A 16345-nucleotide genomic window follows, 5' to 3' on the forward strand; every position below is an offset into this window, starting at 1 on the left:
TGGGGGTCCTGCTGTTGAGGCAACGCCGCTTGGATCGAAAGGTTCGCTCGAAGTTTCTGTGGGACCTTTGCGTCCGAGACTGGCCGAGCTATTCTGCTACAGATCGTGAGAATCGGTAGTGAAAGCTCGATGATTGCCTTGATCCTAACTCTGCCCCAGGTTGCGTGTCATTGATCTCCGAAATCTGCTTCTGGAAGGCTGAAATGACTGCAAGTCTTCAAACCCCCTGCCGCCGTCGTCATAAGCCCTTCTCCGCATCTTCAAAAGCCGCGGTGACTGTATGGGGTGCTCGGAGACCCCAGAAAACGCGCGCGAGCGTGTCAGTGCTACCCCAGATTCCCCATAATTAGGTTCGCGTCGTTCCGCGCTGTGCAGTCGTCCAGTTGGGTAAACGTCTTTTCAAAGCAGACCATCTTGAGGGAAAAGTTACCGGCGAAAGTGGAGGTCGCGGCGGGAATTGCTGATTGAAGTTGAGATAGGCAGACGCTAGACGGCAAACTAACTCTGTTCAGCATCGGAAGGAAAGAGTCGCCGATAAGTGGGTCACACTACTAGCTCGGAGTAATATGCACCGCCGACTCGTTATGCTTCCGATATCGTGCTACAACACGAAGCAACGTCACTGTCTTCTAGGATCACTCATCAGCAGAGGTGGAGACCCCACAACCCCCTCATCCCTCGTCTGGGGAAACTACGGCGACTTCAAGCCTGAAGTTTCCTTGGAGGCTGCAGAGCGGAAGCGGAGTGGGCTTTTCTGACACCTGACTTCTATAAACAAGGTTTTATTGCATGTCCTGTATACACAGTACGTTCGATAGCGGCGTTCCTTAATTTGTGTTCTGGTGTATTGCTCGCGGAATTGGGAACTTCTATCTAGAGACGAGGTGATTGGACAAATGGTTTTCCGTTTGTACGCTTTGCATGATTGAATCATCCTGTCATAGATATTCGGCACAGGGCCTGTATGCGTGTCAGCACTACCGCTCTAATACACTAAAATGTACCTGACCTGCCCTGCGAACTACAAACCTACATGCCGATTTGCCTCATAATGCTACAGCATCGCCAATTCAACGACCAGTCGATCGTCATTAATGAAAGCCCACGTCCCTACCGACTCCTTTCTCATTATCTATACATGATACGTCTCTCGATTGTTTAGACGTTCCCGCCAATCCCTGCTTGTAGCAGTTCCAACCTCATCCAACGTCACCAGAATATCCATCGCAAACTTGGTCGGCAGTTCCCTGAGCTTAACCTTCACATTGTCGCATGACTTGAGGCAATACGCATGCATATCTACCAACAACCTACGCATAGGCGACGTAGACTTCGTAAACTCGTACGTGTACAAGATAATATCGTCCATCTCGAAGCGCCAATCCCGGATGTGCACACTAATGAACGCATCCATGATTTCGTTCATCCAACGCTTGTCGTTGATATGCTCGCCGAAAACATAGGCTCTGGCCAGGAATTTGAAGGCTAGGTCGGCGTTGGCGGGAGTAACTCGGACAAGAGAAGCCATGATACGAATCGTGCCGTCGTAAAGCCATTGCGAGTACTCCTTGATGACTTCGAGAAAGAATTGTTCGCCACTGAAGTTGACATACCGCCCTAGTTGGCGACCAAGCGGTGTGCCGGTATGTTCGCGAACATTCGCAGAGAAGTAAGTAGTGTTGGTCGCGAGGATATGTTCGCGGTTAGCTACAAATGGATAAGCGTAGTTGTCCACGATTAGCTTCAGAATAGGACCGGTAGTGCTGGGTGGTATTAGTAGATGACATCTAATGACTATGGTGAGGAACTTACGTTAGCATTGCCTGACCATTAGGCCGTAGTATAGGCGGAGGCATGGTATCTGGTTGAACTTGCCTGGGTGCAGGTATATCAGGCTTTGCGAGTCGGGTTGCGTGTTCTGGGGTTTTCACGGGAATCTTTTGAGCCAGATCACGAATTATTCGCTCCTGTCCTGGTTCCATCCGCTCCTGCGTGGGTTGTACCGAGTTCACACTACGATCCTTAGTTAGGCACTCGAGAATGTCATGAAGCGGTGGTTTCGGCCTTCCATCTGAACTCCGCTTCTCCTGGCTCTGTGGCCCAGTTGACGATGGCGGTGTATTGCTAGGCTTCTTGAGAATTTTGCGAAGCGGTGATGGTGGTCTACCTTGGAGCTTCGGCTCCTGGGCTGGTGAATCAATCGATACTTCTGTCTGAGTGCCTTGATCCCGCGTAGTAGTGTTGGGTGTTTGAGTGCTTTGATTCCGAGTAACAGGCTTGAGTGTCTCGGTACTATAATCTCGAGTAGTAGCCTTGGGTTTGCTAGGCAGCTGCGACTCAGTAGGAGCTGGCCGGGTAGTGGTGGGTTGTTCCAGAATTCCTTGAAGAGATGGTGCCGCTCGATCATAAAGCTTCGGCTCCTGGGCCGGCAACTTGGTCGATGCTTGTAATTTGTTTCTCTGGTATTTGGTAGAGGGTTTGAGTCCGTCAAGCAGCTGCCTAGAGGATACCGGTGATGGCTGCTGATGGGGTCCGGGCTGAGCTGATGGCACGCTACCACAATGCTTTCTACGTGCTGCCTCATCCTCGAGCTTTGAATAACGAATGATGTCCTCGGTCGGCACCACCATGCCTTCCTTATCATCTTCGATTTTCGTCACGTCTACGTCTTCTTGAGATACCTGCACCTCGAAAGGAGTTCGCTGGAGCCCACCACCTAGGCCATCTTTAGAGTCCGTAACATCTTGAACCTCTCCCCCATCAATGGACCAAGCGTTTAAAGAAGCTTGGTTCCTAACATGGGCATCACTAGAGAGATCGCTGGAGTCTAGTTCGTCTTGCGTGGTAGTTGGAAGTAGCTCAGTCTCGGTGATAATGTGCTTTGGCTGCGAAAGCTCGTCTTGCAGGATCTCTTCCCGTGTTTGTTCTGTAGCTCGACTGATTTCTACAGATTCTTCGAATATTTTCGCAGTGTCATCCGCTTCGTACATCGCCTTGTTTTCGCTCTCCTCTGTACTCTGTGCTAAAGAAGAGTCGAGCTCCTCCAAAGTTATATCCCTATTCTCCTCTTGCTTTTCGTACATGCTGCCCTGGGACTTCTTCTTGGGGCCAGACTTCGTATTATCATTCGCATGAGCGTTGGAATTGTTCTTATTCTGTTTCTTGTTTCTAGCCATCTTGATTGATTGCTTTCAGGTTACTTTGGGTACAAGTAGTGCTGACTGATATTGGTTGAGGTCCAGTGTAATGTAGATTGAAGTAGAGCCTATGAGCAGTGTGGTTGGAGAAACCAAGTAGGAGAAAATGAGTGTTTACATAGTCTAAGGGAGTGGCAGGAGAACTGTGTGGTTAGTTGGCGCAAGTGCACATACTTCTAGGTAACAGTCACTAGAGACTCTAACGCAATCCCCATCGTAACTGAAATATTGGTAATGAGTGAATGTGAACTAGAATGAACGCGGACCAGAGTGGATAACACTCTTGACTGCCCATTGCGACGTACAAGATATTAGTAGAAAAACCGTTCTTGAGTCGAGCAACAGTTGTCTATCTGCTGGTTTTAGGTTTCATTAGTAACCATTCGTTTACTTTTCCTAGGGACGTTCCTTCGGGTTTGATCTCATTCTTCGCAATGCATTCAGAATGTCCACAAGTGCTTCGCGCTCGATGTACTCTATGAGACTGGGCGGAGTCTGGAGAAACGACGATGTTAAGCGAGTTGATACGCTCATGCAGATATGTGACAACTGGTGTATTTGGTTCTACCTAAGCACAATCAACTCCACGAATGATTATCTGGTGCTTCAGAGTACATTAAGAAACTTTTGGAAGATGGCTAAAGATACGTGAGCATTGCATGGTCATCTCCAGAAAATGTCACTTTGGAACTATGTGATTTGTCATTCCACCGTCAAGCCTCAGCACATGTTGCTTCCATGCATCAAACGATTGTCGCGCAAAATCCGCAGTATGAAGAAAAAGAGAAGAGATGATGATAGATGCGTCCTGCAGACTGCTGCCCGCGACCACCATTTCAATCGTGCGACAAAAAACCTAAAAGACTAACCTCAGCCATAACCATCCAAAAAGATTGATACCAACACCTGAGGGCTACTAAACGTCGTGAACAAGATTCGAACTTGCGAGGCCGAAGCCATTAGATAACTGAACGAAGAATTCAAGTCTAACCCATTAACCACTCTGGCATCACGACTGATGATTTGATGAAATGATAACAAAATTAACAATATATAATGTAGATCAACACGTGGAGACAGCGTTTTAAGTACATGCAACAGCTTCATGAGTCAAGATGGGTATGGTGGGGCGCAGTCGAGTTTTCGGGGTGTGGACGCCTATCGAAATCCTGCCTTGTCTAATTATGTGTCATTGGAACAACTAAAGACTACTCTTCCCACTAAGCGTCCACAGCGTCTCTCCGCCCACCTTGCCTTCCAGCTTTAGCTTCTCAAGAATCTGTCGTATTCCCCTCTCCGCAGGTTCCCATAGATTCTCTGGATAGTCCTTATATATCACCTTCACGATATCCATCGAATCCATGCCATTCCCTTTGTCTTCTGCTAGCACGTCTAACACCTGTTTCTCGCGCTGCTTGCGGTGCTTGATGTATTCGGTGATTTTTGATGGACCATCTTCGATGATGGGTCCATGGCCGGGATATGCGCGACCCCTGAACTGCCTCGACATGGCGTCGAGGCTCTTCATGTACGCTGCTAGATCCTCAAATACAGCTGTGCCCTGGCCTAACACATTGTCCGCTGTGAACATTGCGTCCTCTTCCTCCAACACAAATGCCATATGGTCTGTGGTATGCCCCGGACAGAAGAAGGCGCGCAAGGTCGCGCCTTCTGTCTCAAATTTCTGCCCATCACTTATAGGGAGCCAGTCATCGTGCGGGTCATTTTTGTAGACTTTCGTGTTTGGATAGTGCTCGAGGAGATCGGGGACGCCTTGGATGTGGTCGTGGTGCCAATGCGTCAATAGTACTTTATCAATCACGATGCTCTCCTTTGAAAGGAGAGATTTGATCGAGGCTATCCATTGCGGCTTGCCTTCACCGGTATCGATGAGAAGTCGCGATGCGCCGCGACCGACTATATACGTATTCGTTCCTATGATCCTTAGAACTTATCAGCCTAAAGAATGCGAATGCGTCTACCTTGCAGCGTGAACTTGAAGTTTGTCAGAGTGCGCCGTGTCTTCAAATGATAACAACGCTCACCTTGCTGGGATTACCACCCAGAACCCGAATTACCCTGTCACTGACCTGCTCAACCTCCAGAAGCGATACCAGAGATTCTGTCATTTTTGAATATAGTCTACGCGACTTGAAGGAGGCTGACAAACATCGCAGACGCGGGTGCATGGTCGTTCTTACCTCAGGTTGCAGCTGAGCGTCACTTACCGAGGCACGTCGCTTATCGATAGTGGGATACGACTCAGACGAACTATCACTTTTCAGGTACACTTTGCGGTAAATCGCTTTGAGCCAAAGTCAATATGGCACCAATCGAAGACGACGACGAGATCCCGTAGGTTTTCCCTAGTAGACTCCAAGGTTGCAACCCAAATACTAAAAGATAAAGACAGCTCTCCGGCGATGCTCTTGCCGCTCTAAAGGAATTTTATGGCGAGCGGGATGCACGACAAAAACAGTTTGAAGAACTAAAGGGCCAAGCCGAAGATGACTTCGAAGGAAAGCTGTCCATGGATGCATTTACCGAAGACTGGAATGCAAGTCAGTTCTGGTATAGTGATGAGACGGCTATGGTACTTGCGAGACAACTTCTGGATGGTGCGACAGACGAGACAAGGATAGCAGTTGTGTCTGCCCCGAGTGCTTTTATCCAGTTGAAGAATCTACTGGTAAGAATTCCGGGTTAGCGAGAGAGTAAGATACTGACTTCAGTTCAGAACTCAGGTGAAGTCAAGTGCCGGCCACAGATCAAATTACTGGAGTTCGATGAACGCTTTGCCGTCTTCAGGGAATTTGTGCGCTACGACTTCGAGAAGGCGATCCAACTACCAGCTGAGATGAAGGCTTCATTTGATGTCATCATTTGCGATCCGCCATTCCTAAGTCAAGACTGCCAAACGAAAGGTATATTCTATTTTTGCTTCAACCGAGCGTGGGTTTGGTGTCGCTAACGAAGTATAGCTGCTTTGACTGTGCGGTGGCTAGCTAAGTCCTGGGAGCAAGATTCTCTCCGTCTAATTGTGTGTACTGGAGAACGTATGGAGAGCTTGATCACGGACAAGCTGTACGGGAAAGTAGGGACCAGGACGACGGACTACGAGATCAAGCACGCGAAAGGGTTGAGTAACGAGTTTAGATGCTATGCAAACTTTGAGTGCGCATCGTGGAAATGGGCACAGTCATGACCTGCAGGGACATGATGCGTTCAAACTACAATTGAGAGTATAAGAACGATTACATTAGTGATAGTAGCGTCCAAAAAGACATGAATTCGTAACTAGAATATCCCACATCAGGCAAAGCGGAACCGTCCCGCCAAAAAGCTACCCCACATGTCCTCGGTCAACCCCACTTCGCTTTCTAAGTAACAAGCTCCCTGCGTCATCCTCACTGCTCTCCCCAACCCAGACTCGTACCAATCAACCAACATTCCAATCCGCGAGTACCATAATGTCTTCTGCTGCATGCATCTTCTGCAAGATCATCAAGGGTACTATCTTCTTCTCTCATCTCAATCAACAGTAGCTAATTGGACGGGTAGGCGAGATCCCTTCGATGAAGATCTTCGAGAGTGAAAAGACACTTGCTTTCCTTGACATCGGCCCACTGAGCAAAGGCCACTCTGTACGTGTCCCAATTCCCTCTCATGCGCTCCATGCTTCTGTGAGGCGGGCACCGGTTGATTGATGCTAATGCACCTACTAGCTGATCATCCCTAAACACCACGGCGCAAAGCTCCACGACATACCCGACGACCAGCTCGCCGAAGTCTTGTCCGTCACGAAGCGCATTGCTATCGCGCAAAACATCCAAGACTACAACATCCTGCAGAACAACGGAAGGATTGCGCATCAGGTTGTGGATCATGTGCATTTCCATCTGATTCCCAAGCCAAATGAGCAAGAAGGACTAGGTATCGGCTGGCCGACCAAGGAGGCGGACAAGGGCGAGCTAAGTAAGCTACTGGAGGAGATCAAGAGTAAGATGTAGAACGCAGAGTGTATCATAGGACTTGGCAAGGCACAAATAAAGCATGCCGGCTTAGGCCAGGGACGCAAGCCTTGGTACTCCAGCGACATAGCCAGTATCTGTCTACTCACCCTTAAACACAGGCTTCCTCTTCTCCCTAAACGCAATAAGCGCCTCATCCCGGTCCTTTGTCTTGACCACAAGCTCATATGCAGCATTCTCGGCCTTCTCGCCTAGCGCACATCCCTCTACCGCTTGAAGCGCAGCCTTAATTGCTATCGGCCCACCTTCACATATCTCCCTCGCCAGTCTAACTGCTTCATTCAAGACCTTCTTCCGCGCAGCACCTTCTTGTTGTACGTCCTCGGCAGTGATTTCTACTAACCGGTCGCACAGCCCCAGAAAGTAGGCCTCTGGCGCTGCAACACGGCGGCCTGTCAGTATCATGTCCCGCGCGCGTGAGAGGCCAATCAATGCGGGCAGACGGTATGTTCCTCCTGCGCCAGGAAGGATAGCAAGACGTGTCTCCGGGAGTGCGACGGTAGTCGTAGAGGCGAAGACGCGCATATGTGTCGTAAGGGCTAGTTCGAGGCCACCACCGAATGCTGGTGCTGCCAGTGCGGAGATTGTGGGAATAGGTAGTTGCGAGATAGATGCGAATGTTCCTCGTAATGTAGTCAGAAAATTGGACGTTCTAGCATCTTGTTAGCTGTGCTCTTCCTGGGTAGCCGTTCCAACGACTGGACATACTCTTCCTGGGTAAATTTAGCCCTCTCTTTTAGATCTGCGCCTGCGCAGAAACTTGTGTCAACATCGCTCGCCAATATCAATGCCCTTGTTGACCCATTATCCCCCTCATTGTGTATGCTGTTTACTTGGTGGCTTAGCTCCGCAAGCAATTGCCGTGATATCGCATTACGTGCCGCAGGCCTGTTCAACGAAAGTATCCTTATGCTTCCGCAGTGTGGCGCTGGGACGTTTGTAACGTTTATAGCCGGAGCTTGGGCGGTTGCATAGGTGCGGCTTTGAAGGGCGCGATGTAGGATGCGGGGGTTGAGACGGAATGAAGGCATTTTGATGATGTAGAAGACGTCTTGTATGCGACCGCAGTAATACAATTCAGTCCTTGCCCAAAGATACCGGGGTTCAAAGCTACAGCGTCGATGTTGTGGGGAATGAGGTTTGGCGACCTCATAGTAGTAGACCGCGGTTAGCCGAGGCAGCTCTCCGCTGAGGCGACCGCGCTGCAGCGGCGTAGCTGTACTCCAATATCTTAATTACCTTGACTTGACCGTTGTTCCCACGCGACAGTGCTTGTTCGATCATTACAAACCTGCCATTGGCATTAATGATTTCTTCTTCTCGGCGAAAATGTTCTTCAATGACACAGCTAGTTATGATATATGTGATCGGGATACTGCCCGCGCAGCTTCGGAGCTCATACTCATCACTTGCCTATTGTCACGAATTCGCATTAGAAACATCCCACGTAGTTATGCAGGTATCTAAACTCCTGTCGCCAACGGTGTCTTATACATTCTGCACACTACCCTCCGAGATAAAAAGACTGATAGTTTCATACCTGACTCCAATACAGAGAGGTTCATAGTGACATCTTTCAGATGTTTTAGAAGCTCCGCAATGACTTGACCATAAATACGCGATGTTGTACTGACAACAAGCAATACACCCCGCGTCTTCATACCGTTAATCAGAGACAACAAAAGCAGCACGACAATATGTAGGAGTTGCACACAAGACTTATGTGGTGTTAAAAGCACTGGCCGCTAAAGCATATGTGTAAGCTTGTAGTTAGATATAGAGTGATTGGATTGAAAATTTTCAGTTGGACATTCTTGTGAACAAGCTCATCATCCCAGAATGACATCCCGTCGACTACCTGGAAAGCACAAGCGAAGGTGTCGTTCAGTGTACCAATTAGGGTTCGCGGAGTGGGTGGACATCAACCCGATCCGTTCCGTCATTCCGTCCTTAGTACGCGTAACCAGGACGTACTCTTTGCAAACGACTATGCCCTCGAACATGTGGTTACAGAGCGCGTAATGCAACTCCTCGTCGACGTGGCTTGCAACATCCAATAGCCAGTCATGATACTGAAGATGAAGCTTTCCAGAGCTGGAAACTGCTTCAATAGTCTCCTGTGCTGCATACATTGTGTCTTTATACATGCCGGTTGCGCGATTGAAGATGCGTGAATACGGACGTCCTCTCATTGGAAGATACGCGAATCGGAGGTAAAGGACCTCAGCAACTATTCGTAGCTTGTAAGTGTAAACGGGCGTAACATTGTCGTCATCTTCGAAAGCGATCTTAACCATCTCTTCAGTCAAAGGCTCAGTTGTTCCGTCGACCTTCACTACGTGGGCTTCCACTGGCAGAATATTGTCCTAGGTCAGTGGAGATGTAGAAGCCCATGCTACAGGGGCGATCCATCCTGACCAGGACCAGCTTGGGAAATCTTTTCTTCTGATCGCTGCTGGCATCTCCGGACCGACTACCCAGCATAGTTCTCGACAGAAGGCAGCATGAAGCTGGGTCTGTACGCTCTTCAACTGGACTCCATGGACCCAGAGATGAGACCACCATCTAGATCTGGGTTGTATCTCCGCACAAGCAGTCATCGTAAACGGCAGGCCCCAATACTGATGATATGGTTCCGGAACGTGAGATCGCGTGACCCACCAGCTGTCAACGGCCCTTGATGGTCCAGCAGACGGAAACGGGGGGGTTTTTTTTTAAACAGTAGACGCCGAACGATTTCCGTGTAGTATAGCAGCAAAAAATAGACAGAGTGGGCATTTAGAACCATTGCTAACGAATAACTTCTCGTTGCACACCCTGATAGGGACAGTAAGTCGAGGTGCCAACCCTCTATATTGCGTACAAAAAGTGGTAATATCTGGTCCAGTCGAAAGGACTGAGTCTCGTCGAGAGCTGATGTTGCTCATAGTGTTGGCTTTTGTCAGGGGGAGGCTCTCAGAGGTCACCAAGGAATAATGAATGTGACTACCATGATAGAAGCACGCGATATTGTCATGTTCGGAACCCATAGCGAGCCTTGAGCTTCCCTCTGCATGTATTCGTGGCATTGCTGCTGGAAGTGTGGTGGGGTAAGAGGCTCACTTGTGTATGAAGAAGCGTCGGGCAAGTCCAGCCGAACGCGTTCGCAGCGCCCCGCATGCAAGGGTCCATCAATCCAAAGTTTCGAGGAGGGACATTTGCGTCACCCCAACCACCGCACAATACTACCGTCAACATGGAGTTTCAACGAGGAGAGCGCGTAAACTTAAACTTCAATACCGGCGCAGTCGAGAAGCTGGATCAAGAAGAGCAGCATGAGCTCCCCATGCCGTCATTCCCTACTTTCGTGGGCGACATTCAAGAGCGCGATTCATCACTAGCTAACCCTCCAGTTGCGCCCTCGCTCAAACCGAATGTAAATGGATTTCCGGCGCATAAGAAACGCGTACCGAGAGTATCGGCATTCAAACAACAGCGTGCAGCCAAAGAACAGCAAGCTGATGCGGTACCGAAAGCACCGGCGAAAACGCAAGATGCGCCCAAACTACGAAGCGCATTTGGCGTTGACCGAGACGAGGAGAGGCGAGCGATAGACGAGGAGAATAGACAGACACTAGCGGGCATGTCGGACGCGGAGATTGAGCAAGAGCGACAAGAGCTCATGTCAAGTCTCAATCCAGCATTACTGCAGAAGCTGCTCATGCGGTCCAACATTGATCAAGGGAGCAACGAGCGGGATTTTGATACAGAGCCTCCAGCACCACCAGCTGTTGCATCCCCCACGACTGACGAAGCCAAGCTAGAACCTCAGCCCAAGACCCCGACTACAAAGAAAGTCTCCTTCGCAGCACCAGAACCAGAAAATGAAGCAACGTCACAACCAGCACCAAGCTCGATACCCACCGCGCAACCCCCGTCCGACGACAACACCACATCGACAGCCATGCCAGATACCACAGACTCAATACACTTCCCTCAGCCCCCACAACCACCCGACCTTGACCCAAACGATCCCTCGTTCCTCAAGAGCCTACACGAGAAATACTTCCCCACGCTGCCTTACGATCCCTCCTCGCTATCATGGATGTCACCCATCGACCCATCCGACACAAAATCGCCATACCATCCTTCTCAAACTGCTTTGAACCCTGCAGAATTGCGCTTCGACTTCTCTGGCAACTTGCTAGCACCCAGCGTCGCGCGAGCTATACCGACTGACAGGGGCCTTCACCATCACGCCGAAGCCCCAGAGGCAGCGGGCTACACAATCCCAGAACTTGCAGTGACCGCGCGGAGTAAAGTGGCGAGTCAACGATGCATCGCATACCAAACACTAGGTCGTATTCTATACAGACTAGGTAGAGGAGAATTTGGGGTCGAGAGTGCGGAACAAACAACCGATGGGCCAGCAAAAGTTGCCAAGAATCCAGAGGTAGTGGAGGACGAGGATGGAGAGGAGTGGGTGGAGGAGGACATTGGTAGTGCCATGGCAGGTGGGCTGTGGCAGTGCATCGAAGAAGGGAGGGTGATTGAGACGTTGACTGAAGAGGCGAACAAAGAGAGGGGGCATCTTACTGCGCGCACGTTTGCTCAGGAAGCGCTGTGGAATTGGCGGAGAGGTGGTGGAAGGAAGAGACATGCTGTGTGAGCTTCAAGTGTCGCTTCCAGTGATACGAAAAAAAAAATGAATCATATAGATGTACGATATGTCAAGCTTCACCAGTTACGAGACTGATTTCCATCGCTATGCATTACCCTTTTCTATCCATGTGCCATTGCTAATACTAATGTCAATATCGGCACGATTCGTGGGCCATGCCCGTCAACATCATGGCATACGCTCAACGTAGCCCAGTCTGCACATTGTGCATATCCACGTCTAGAGTCGCTCTGTGTCATCAAACCCGTCGTTGACCTCAATCCCGCCTTTGCCTCTCTTAGGCGGAGACTCCAGGCGCACACCCACTCTCTTCTCCGGAGGAGTAGTCAAAGGCTCATCGTAAGGAACCAGACCCGTGCTAACACAACAGTCAAGATCAGCAAGTGATGACTGAGAGAAGGGACGAAAAGAGCAGGGGCTCAAAAAGAGAAGAGCTTACTCTTTCACCACGCCTTCAATAACAGGTACATCCTTCAAATCTACCGGTGGCATCTCCTCATCCGGATCGACAGTGAAAGTAACGTCCTTCATCTCGACATCTGTCTGTACATCCTCCTCAGGTTTCTCAGGCCGACGGCATACAGCCTCAGTGTACTCGTCCACAAGATCGGCTCTCACGTACACCACGCCTGTGCTAACCTTGGGCCGGGTTCCTTCTTCCTTGTCGAGCACTATGCTCTCCTCCACAACCGGATCTACCCGTTCGTCGTTGTAGACTCTCCAATCGTTGTTCTGGAAGTCGTAGATATAAATCCAGTAATGACCGCCTTTAACGTCACCGCGGTGGGTGAAAACAGCATGGAGACGATAGGGAACGGAGTTGCAGTCTTTGAAAACTGTGTTAATCTCGGATTCTAGGATCGTCATTTGATCATCGATACCTGAGAGATCGGAGGCAAGGTCGGCGGCGCGAGTGTGGAGGGCATCGGAGAGTTCAGGAGGTGGGGTAGGGAGAAAGTCCTGCGACCATGATGGTTGCTCGTGCTCTGACTTCTCTGTTGCAAGGCTGTTGACAAACTCACTCGTCGCCTCCAGACAGTCAGGTAGGTTCATGCCCTCCATGCCTGATGTCTGCAGCTTTGTTCTCTTTGTGTCCAGCTCTCGCAGCTCTTTCTGTTTTGCCCATTGCGCTTTGCGAAGCTCTAGCAGTTGTGCTTCGTCTAGTGTCGGTGTTCTTGCCAAGTAACGATCCAGATACATGGTCTTTTCTAGACCGATGTGCGAGTGGTCGTATACGGGCTGACCCTTGTTAAACTGTAGTCGCTTCACGTTTATGATCTGAATGGGTGCGGCCTGTTCGACATAATCATATCTGGTGCCGCTGCCACCTTCTATCTCACCTAGCCCAAAGTCTTCGTCAAGTGTAGCGTAGAGTGAGCGATCTCGTTGTCCAGTAGCCACAAGGAAATGATCTCGAAGCTCTTGGACCTTCTGCACACCATCTGGTTTTTCCATAACCGTGGTGACATCACCGAAGAACAACTTCTTGATAGCGTCTCCCTGCTCGCCTTCTCGTAGAATACTATCGCCTGTTATGGCGCAAGAGATCAGATCAAATATGTTGGACATGACTTCTGCGGCGTCCTGCTGCCGAGCGCTCTCCTCAATTCTACCAATCTTTGTACTCGATTGAACAGCGGGCTTCGTGGCCGGCTTAGGGTCTGCTCGTGGTGGGATTGGGGGAGGTCGGGTCGGTGGAGCAGGTATATCACTCTCGCCCTTGCTCGCTGAACCATCATCGGCCATGACCGAGTCAGCGGGCGTCATCGGGGCCGCATCGATATTCTGCATGACCGAATCCACAGACTTTGCCTCATCGTCAGTCACGACTGAACCTGCCGGAGCTTCTGCTGGAGCGGACTGCATTGCAGTAGGTGGTAGCATTGGTCCGCTGACCGCTGCTCCATCGATGGTACCCAAGCCCACGCTGTCGGTATTCTCTACTAGTGGTGACTGCACCGACTCTACGGGATTGTCTGACTTGCATAGTGCAAGGGAGGCGAGATCTATCGCAGGCTGTACCGTCTCTGTGGAAGCTATAGTCATTCGTTCGAAGAGAGCTCGCAACTCACGAACAACTGCACAAAGTTAGTTTTGGTCCGAAGCAATGAAGGTTATACTGACACTTCTGTGCCGTCAAAACCCTCTCGGCTGTGACGAGCATGCGCCCGACTTTCTTGTTCTTCAAGGCTTCTGGGGAAGGGTCTTGCATATGCTTTTCAATATCGAGAACAAGGTTTCTTAGAGGCTTGATGGTGAACAGAAATTGAAGCACACTGTTAAGATAACAGGTATTGCCGATATTGCGAAGCCCAACCGGCCATGAATCGAGAGGATACAGATTTCTTCTGACTTCGGAGCGGTTCGGGTTGACATGGTTGTCGCCAAATCTCTGTGACTGGTCGTACTGGATGAGAGCGTGCGCTTTCTCCATGCGCAATCTCTCGCTTGTGCCGATTTCATAGGTGCTAAGAACAGACTCCAGAACTGCAGGGTCGAGCGCGACAGTTCTGTCTGGTTGCTGAAAGAGGGCGTATGCGTCGCCTAAGTCCATCTCAGGGTCGCTCATCGTCCCGAATTTGGCAAAATGGCGTAGTCGTTCGCTATTGCGCGTCTCTGCTATGATTTCCACAGCCTTTCTTGCTGTTTCTATGCTTGAAGGATTGTCTTGAGTCTACTTTGAGTGTTAGCATTGTTCCAAACAACAAACAGTCCATGCAGGGCCCCGTGTGTACAGTACCTTCAACGAGTACATGGTCGGAACGAAATCGTCCGCTACGCCAGGGTCAAGGTCGAAGAAGGCCATCGCTTGCTCGTACGTCTCGATAGAACCTGAAGCCTCTCCCCGTATTCTGTCGCTATCGCGCACGTCTCCCAAAACTCGCAGTTGCTTTCGCGCCTCCTCGGCTTGTATAACACTGACATCGGCTAGCCGAGATCGGAAGCACCCTATGATATGATCGTCACTTATTACGCCTGCGTGTGTTGGGTCGATACCAAAGTACTGGTATGCGCGCTCGGCCTCCCGTTTGCTTGTGAGACCCTGTGAGGCCAGCATAGCTACCTGCATGCCGAGCATATCACTTTGGCGACCGGCTGCGAGATCTTGCAAGCACTCAAAGTAGTAAGCTTTGTTCTCGATGTCAACTGCGCCTTGTCGAGAGAAGGCGAAGAGGATCAAGGAGTCGTCAAAATCACCAACAGCGCCTAGACTAGCATAGTAGCTATTACTCGTCAGTAAGTTAGAACCGGTGAAGGCGGGGCACGTACGGATGATCCTCTTCGTGGTTTGTACTGCGTGTCTCCCGTCCTTTCACCTTGGCGTCTGTGTAGCTTGTCAGTATCCACATTGTGTAACGAACGGCGCGCCTGTAGACATACAATCCGCGCATGCTAATGCCCTCTCCATGTCGCCCCGTGACGGCGTAGGGTACATTGGTTGGTGCCTGCAACCCACACGCTCGCTCTCCGGCATGTCCAGTATTATGGTGTTTAGTTCGTAGCGAGCGTCCTCGATCTTGGTGCGCAGCGTCGATTCAAGCGGAGATGCGGCTTCGTCGGGTTTAGGGAGATACCAAGCTTCCACAACAGTCTCGTCTTCTTTTTCCTGATGTTTCTCGAAGCCAAGACGTCGCAGTATCGAATCACAATCCCTACCGAAAGTCTTGAGAAACTTCTTGTTCAACAGCGGGATGCGTGCCTTGCCCTTTGCTGGTTTTAGGGAATCTTGCAGGTATGTATTCAGGTAATCAGGAGCATCGACCCTACGCGCCATGTTTGCATCTGCTCGGTCGCCGGCGATCTGTTTGGCCGCTTCCCATCGTCTTCTAAGTTGAGCCTGATTCGTCAGGGTTTCGATGTCCTGCTCCGAGAAGCAGGGCGGTTTCATGCTAATCCGTGCCCTGACGGAACATTCTGGCGCAGAACAGCGAAAGATATAAGTGCGCGGCCGCAGCTGAGCCTCGAGCCTGTCCATAGCGGTTGCATCATCCTCTCCTTCGTAGAGAAAGTGATGCAAGGCATAATCCTCATTTCCCTTCCCACACGACTTGACCTTGGCAGCATTGATACGGTGGTCGACAAGCACATCGACATGCCAGCGACATTTGAGGCAGTATGAGGCGACCTTGTATACGGTATCCGAGGTTGGTTCTTCGCCTGGGACGGGTAACAGCGACTGCTCAGATTTGGTGAACAGGTTGTGGCGGCAGTTCCGGTAGGGTACGGCGGCGACTGCTGGGGCTTTGATGTCGTGTTGCGGCGGAGGGCTCGTCAGCAGATTCCGGCCGGCCCGTTCTTCGTGTCGCGGATCATATGTGAAGAGGTCCTGGAGTAGCCGCGGCGCGGTCTTGCCTAGAAGCCATAGTTAGCACACGCTGGTGGGACAAGGGCGGACAAAGTACCGGGCGCCATAGCTGCTGTGCGCGGAGCGGAGCAAGAATGTGGCCTGTCTTATC

The 16345-nt window shown here is 50.5% G+C and overlaps 7 protein-coding genes across 7 annotated transcripts; 3 read left to right on the forward strand and 4 right to left on the reverse strand.

Moving 5' to 3' along the window:
• Positions 1–1132: 1132 nt before the first annotated feature.
• On the reverse strand, positions 1133–3176 carry ALTATR162_LOCUS2136 (uncharacterized protein; the record flags this gene model as incomplete). Its single annotated transcript, XM_043309738.1, has 2 exons — positions 1133–1763; positions 1813–3176. 2 exons carry the CDS (start codon positions 3174–3176, stop codon positions 1133–1135), a joined length of 1995 nt encoding a protein of 664 aa, XP_043165673.1.
• Positions 3177–4398: 1222 nt separating this feature from the next.
• Positions 4399–5326, reverse strand: ALTATR162_LOCUS2137 (uncharacterized protein; the record flags this gene model as incomplete). The annotated part of the gene is made up of 3 exons (XM_043309739.1): positions 4399–5114; positions 5180–5192; positions 5243–5326. 3 exons carry the CDS (start codon positions 5324–5326, stop codon positions 4399–4401), a joined length of 813 nt encoding a protein of 270 aa, XP_043165674.1.
• Positions 5327–5520: 194 nt separating this feature from the next.
• On the forward strand, positions 5521–6402 carry ALTATR162_LOCUS2138 (uncharacterized protein; the record flags this gene model as incomplete). Its single annotated transcript, XM_043309740.1, has 4 exons — positions 5521–5552; positions 5607–5886; positions 5935–6121; positions 6179–6402. 4 exons carry the CDS (start codon positions 5521–5523, stop codon positions 6400–6402), a joined length of 723 nt encoding a protein of 240 aa, XP_043165675.1.
• A 265-nt stretch (positions 6403–6667) lies between these two features.
• ALTATR162_LOCUS2139 (uncharacterized protein) lies at positions 6668–7207 on the forward strand (the record flags this gene model as incomplete). Its single annotated transcript, XM_043309741.1, has 3 exons — positions 6668–6707; positions 6759–6841; positions 6923–7207. The coding sequence occupies 3 exons, from the start codon at positions 6668–6670 to the stop codon at positions 7205–7207; spliced, it is 408 nt and encodes a 135-aa protein (XP_043165676.1).
• A 102-nt stretch (positions 7208–7309) lies between these two features.
• ALTATR162_LOCUS2140 (uncharacterized protein) lies at positions 7310–9525 on the reverse strand (the record flags this gene model as incomplete). Its single annotated transcript, XM_043309742.1, has 3 exons — positions 7310–7880; positions 7937–8116; positions 9203–9525. The coding sequence occupies 3 exons, from the start codon at positions 9523–9525 to the stop codon at positions 7310–7312; spliced, it is 1074 nt and encodes a 357-aa protein (XP_043165677.1).
• Positions 9526–10463: 938 nt separating this feature from the next.
• ALTATR162_LOCUS2141 (uncharacterized protein) lies at positions 10464–11876 on the forward strand (the record flags this gene model as incomplete). The annotated part of the gene is made up of 1 exon (XM_043309743.1): positions 10464–11876. One exon carries the CDS (start codon positions 10464–10466, stop codon positions 11874–11876), a length of 1413 nt encoding a protein of 470 aa, XP_043165678.1.
• A 231-nt stretch (positions 11877–12107) lies between these two features.
• ALTATR162_LOCUS2142 (uncharacterized protein) lies at positions 12108–16301 on the reverse strand (the record flags this gene model as incomplete). Its single annotated transcript, XM_043309744.1, has 7 exons — positions 12108–12246; positions 12328–13966; positions 14013–14562; positions 14629–15112; positions 15159–15213; positions 15270–16241; positions 16292–16301. 7 exons carry the CDS (start codon positions 16299–16301, stop codon positions 12108–12110), a joined length of 3849 nt encoding a protein of 1282 aa, XP_043165679.1.
• Positions 16302–16345: the final 44 nt, after the last annotated feature.

This window comes from Alternaria atra, assembly GCF_907166805.1.
Source record: "Alternaria atra isolate CS162 genome assembly, contig: 21, whole genome shotgun sequence".
Taxonomy (NCBI): domain Eukaryota; kingdom Fungi; phylum Ascomycota; class Dothideomycetes; order Pleosporales; family Pleosporaceae; genus Alternaria; species Alternaria atra.